Source organism: Notolepis coatsorum, assembly GCF_963971535.1.
Source record: "Notolepis coatsorum genome assembly, chromosome: 16".
Classification (NCBI taxonomy): Eukaryota; Metazoa; Chordata; class Actinopteri; order Aulopiformes; family Paralepididae; genus Notolepis; species Notolepis coatsorum.
Window position 1 is genome coordinate 86,623,324 of NC_140180.1, and position 5,001 is coordinate 86,628,324.

The 5,001-nt window shown below is 49.9% G+C and overlaps 1 protein-coding gene across 1 annotated transcript in view; it reads right to left on the reverse strand.

Moving 5' to 3' along the window:
* ppargc1b (peroxisome proliferator-activated receptor gamma, coactivator 1 beta) overlaps positions 1-1,541 on the reverse strand; it is a gene marked incomplete at its 5' end in the record, with an annotated part of 27,879 nt that extends 26,338 nt beyond the window's left edge. The window contains 1 exon segment of the mRNA XM_084332117.1: positions 1,450-1,541. Coding sequence (XP_084188243.1) covers positions 1,450-1,541 — 92 coding nt within the window.
* Positions 1,542-5,001: the final 3,460 nt, after the last annotated feature.

Genomic DNA, 5,001 nt, shown 5'->3' on the forward strand with positions numbered 1-5,001 from the left:
ATGTGTGTGTGTGTAGTGTGTCTGTGTTTGTGTCTGTTGTGTGTCTGTGTGTGTTTATGTCTTGTGTATATGTGTCAGTGTGCATGCTTATGTGTGTGTATGTTTATATGCGTGTGTGTTTTTGTGTGTTCATGAGAGAGACAGGAAGAGAGAGAGGAGAGAGAGAGAGAGAGAGAGAGAGAGAGGAGAGAGGGAGAGAGAGGGAGAGAGAGAGAGAGAGAGAGAGAGAGAGAGAGAGAGAGAGAGAGAGAGAGAGAGAGAGAGAGAGAGAGAGAGAGAGAGAGAGAGAGAGAGAGAGAGAGAGAGAGAGAGAGAGAGAGAGAGAGAGAGGGGGAGAAAGAGAGAGAGTTTTCCAGGGACTAGCTTAGCCGTGTTTCCTGTGAATGAAAGGGTTTATATTTAGATATCTCCCACGCTATTGGATCATCTCTACACGACGGAAATACACACATACAAACACACACACACGCACACACACAGCTGGGCTGACGTAATGATAGTTCTGTAGTATAACTCTAGCTATATGAATGTGTGTAAAGCATCTTGCCTTGCCTATTGGACTGCTCCGTGTCCTCCACCTATCACAGACCAGGGCCACGCCCGCCAGCTAGAATACCCCCACCATCATAGATAACTACTGCCCTGTCTCTCTTCTCTCTCTCCTCTCTATATCACTTGAACATGAGCATAATTATAGCCAACCAGCTCACTGATTATCTATTACAGAACAACCTCCTCATAGCAGTCACAGAGGCTCTTCACTTAGCAAGAGCGAAGGGCCTCTCCTCTGTCATGATTCTTCTGGACTTGTCAGCAGCCTTCGACACAGTCAACCATCAGATCCTCCTCACATTCCTCAAAGGAATCGGAGTTGTAGTTTCTGCGCTGGCATGTAGAGGTGTCATGGAGAGGCTGCCCTGCCCCCCCCCCCCCCTCTGGGCTCTGCCCTATGTCTTCTCATATCACTGCTATGCCGATGACACTTAACTCTTCCTCTCCTTTCCTCCCTCAGATACCCAAGTCACTGAATGGATACCGGCCTGCCTGTCCTACATTTCCACCCGGATGACATTTTACATTTAACATTTAGTCATTTAGCTAATTTAGCATGTATCCAAAGCGACTTACAAGTTCTGTACAACAGGTCAGCAGGACAACTCTTTCAGCTTAAATAACAAACAGTGTTGAAACTTGGGCGCTACATTCTTGAGTGCATAGTAGTAAATAAATATTAGCATAGGAGGTAGTAATATAGGCAAGGAAGATTAGTAAAATACAGTACAAAGGTTATTTATAAAAATGTTGGGGGGATGACGACCAGCCACCTCAAACTGAACTTAAGCAAATGGTTACTTTACTTGCCGGTCGAATCACAGTGGAGAGCACAGCCGTCGTTCTGTCCCTGATCGCTTAGAAGAAGGTCTTCGATGACTGAACTCCTCTGCTCACTTCGCCTTGACAACCAGAACCTGCAGGATCTGCTCCTTCCTGACAAAAGAGTCTTGTCTTGCCTCGACCAGAGGCTCAACAGGAGACTCCATCAGACCACACAGTGCCAATGGGAGGTCCCATTGAAGTGTCAAATTGCGCTCAACAGGTTTAAGGCGCTCAGCGCCTTGCAAAAAGAGCTTGACCAGAGGATGGCTGAACAGGGGTTTATCGCCAAAACCCTGGTGACAGGCAGAGATAGCTGACGCTTGAAGACGTCCACAGTCAAGAAAGACAGGGTGTCTAACAGAGACGGGAGAAAGGTAGGGACTGCTTCCAGAGGACAGGAAGTAGGGTTCAGAGACCCGGCCTGGAAGGAGAGACACTTTCCTGCATAAACAGTGCAGTCCGTCCTCCGGATTGAGACGTTAAACCGAGGTCCCGACTGAATTCGGTCGTTAAAGAACCCAGGGCGTCTTATCGCAAGGAGGTCCCCCGACGTTCCTGGCCAAATTCCCAATCAGGTCTCTGACATCAAGGCCACCTAATCCCCACCCCCTGATATCAATCCCTGTCTCCTGAGCCTTTCAGCCATTGTGTAATGTGATGTAGTGCCGGGTGCCAGTGTGTATGGCAGCCATTGACCTTGCGTAGCCCAAGGTTGGGTGCTACACAGTGGTAAAGGAGGCCATTTCCACCCTACATTGTAAAGCGCTTTGAGTGTCTAGAGAAGCGCAATATAAATGCAATGATCATTCATTCATTCAGTGGTAGTGGGTGGCACACGGGCACTCTGGATGGTCATAATGACAGAAGGAGTGATGCCTTGACTCTTGAGGCTAATCCTTTCAGAAACCAAGCCGTCAGCTGCTGTCCAAGGATGAGTGGGTGAGAAGCGCTGCAGAGCTGACAGAGACGGAGCTGACAGAGACAGAGCTGACAGAGACCTGAGACAGAGCTGCACCTGAGACCTGAGACAGAGCTGCCTGAGACAGAGCTGCACCTGAGACCTGAGACAGAGCTGACAGAGACAGAGCTGACAGAGACAGAGCTGACAGAGACCTGAGACAGAGCTGACAGAGACAGAGCTGACAGAGACAGAGCTGACAGAGACCTGAGACAGAGCTGACAGAGACAGAGCTGCCTGAGACCTGAGACAGAGCTGCCTGAGACCTGAGACAGAGCTGCACCAGAGACAGAGCTGACAGAGACCTGAGACAGAGCTGACAGAGACCTGAGACAGAGCTGCACCAGAGACAGAGCTGACAGAGACCTGAGACAGAGCTGCCTGAGACCTGAGACAGAGCTGCCTGAGACCTGAGACAGAGCTGACAGAGACCTGAGACAGAGCTGACAGAGACCTGAGACAGAGCTGACAGAGACAGAGCTGCCTGAGACCTGAGACAGAGCTGCCTGAGACCTGAGACAGAGCTGCACCAGAGACAGAGCTGACAGAGACCTGAGACAGAGCTGCCTGAGACCTGAGACAGAGCTGCCTGAGACCTGAGACAGAGCTGACAGAGACCTGAGACAGAGCTGACAGAGACCTGAGACAGAGCTGACAGAGACCTGAGACAGAGCTGCACCAGAGACAGAGCTGACAGAGACCTGAGACAGAGCTGCACCAGAGACAGAGCTGACAGAGACCTGAGACAGAGCTGCCTGAGACCTGAGACAGAGCTGCCTGAGACCTGAGACAGAGCTGACAGAGACCTGAGACAGAGCTGACAGAGACCTGAGACAGAGCTGACAGAGACAGAGCTGACAGAGACAGAGCTGACAGAGACCTGAGACAGAGCTGCCTGAGACCTGAGACAGAGCTGACAGAGACCTGAGACAGAGCTGAGAGAGACCTGAGACAGAGCTGAGAGAGACAGAGCTGACAGAGACAGAGCTGACAGAGACAGAGCTGCCTGAGACCTGAGACAGAGCTGCACCAGAGACAGAGCTGACAGAGACCTGAGACAGAGCTGCCTGAGACCTGAGACAGAGCTGCCTGAGACCTGAGACAGAGCTGACAGAGACCTGAGACAGAGCTGCCTGAGACCTGAGACAGAGCTGACAGAGACCTGAGACAGAGCTGACAGATACCTGAGACAGAGCTGACAGAGACCTGAGACAGAGCTGACAGAGACCTGAGACAGAGCTGCACCAGAGACAGAGCTGACAGAGACCTGAGACAGAGCTGCCTGAGACCTGAGACAGAGCTGCCTGAGACCTGAGACAGAGCTGACAGAGACCTGAGACAGAGCTGACAGAGACCTGAGACAGAGCTGACAGAGACCTGAGACAGAGCTGCACCAGAGACAGAGCTGACAGAGACCTGAGACAGAGCTGCCTGAGACCTGAGACAGAGCTGACAGAGACCTGAGACAGAGCTGACAGAGACCTGAGACAGAGCTGACAGAGACCTGAGACAGAGCTGCACCAGAGACAGAGCTGACAGAGACCTGAGACAGAGCTGCCTGAGACCTGAGACAGAGCTGCCTGAGACCTGAGACAGAGCTGACAGAGACCTGAGACAGTAGGCATTAGATTATCAACGAAACCTTACTTGGTCCCAAGAAGAGGGTCTCGTGTATTATTGGGTTAGGACATTTACTGTACATTGGAGGGGGTTGGGTTAGGACATTTACAGGGGCCAGTTTAGAATGGCAGTCTCCCGTAGGTGCTCTTTGAGAGTGGTTTTGAAAGTGGGTAGTGATTCACATTCCTTTACATTGATGTGGCATAATTGTGAAACGTGATTAGTCCCTTGTTTGAGTCGAATCTGGGTTTCACATGATTTGTGGAGCTCCCTCTGGTGTTGTGGTCGTGGTATTCACTGACCTTTGGGAAGTATTTTTACATGTACATTGCAAGTTGCTGTACTCTGTCGTCTACTCTAAGCCATCCTAGGTTGTCAAAGTGGTCAGGGGTGAGGTGGGTTCTAGGAGTAAGGTCAAGCAGATAGTCTGACCAGTTTGTTTTGTGATGTTTGTAATTTAGTTTTTAGCGCCTTTGAGGTGCTTTGGTACCATGAGGTGCAAGCATAGTCGTAGTACCCTTGAATGAGTGCTCCTGCCAGAGTCTTCAGGGTATTCTTGTTTACCAGAGAGGAGATCCGGTACAAGAATCTAGGTCGTTGGTTGACTTTTTTTATTACATTGGATGCCATTTTGTCACAGAAAAGATTTGCCTCTAGGATGGAACCTCAACCTAGGTAGGTAATTTCATCTTTCCTTGTGACAATATTGTCACCCACTGTAACTGAGTAGCCGTCGGTCTTGTTGAGTTTGCTATTTGAACCGAAGAGAATGGACTCTGTTTTACCCAGGTGTAATGATAGTTTGTTATCGCGAGCCAGGTGCAGATTTTGCCTAGTTCAGAGCTGAGGGTTTTTTCAACCTGTAATTTGTTCTTGTCAGAGACCAGCAGGGCTGAGTCGTCCGTGAACAGGAACAAGTTGCAGTCACAAGCTGACGACATGTCATTTGCATAAATTAGGAACAGTATACATTATACTGTCATGTATAAATATCGACATACAACAATATTCTGGGAGCCACTTCCGGGGTCCCAGGCCATCCCAGG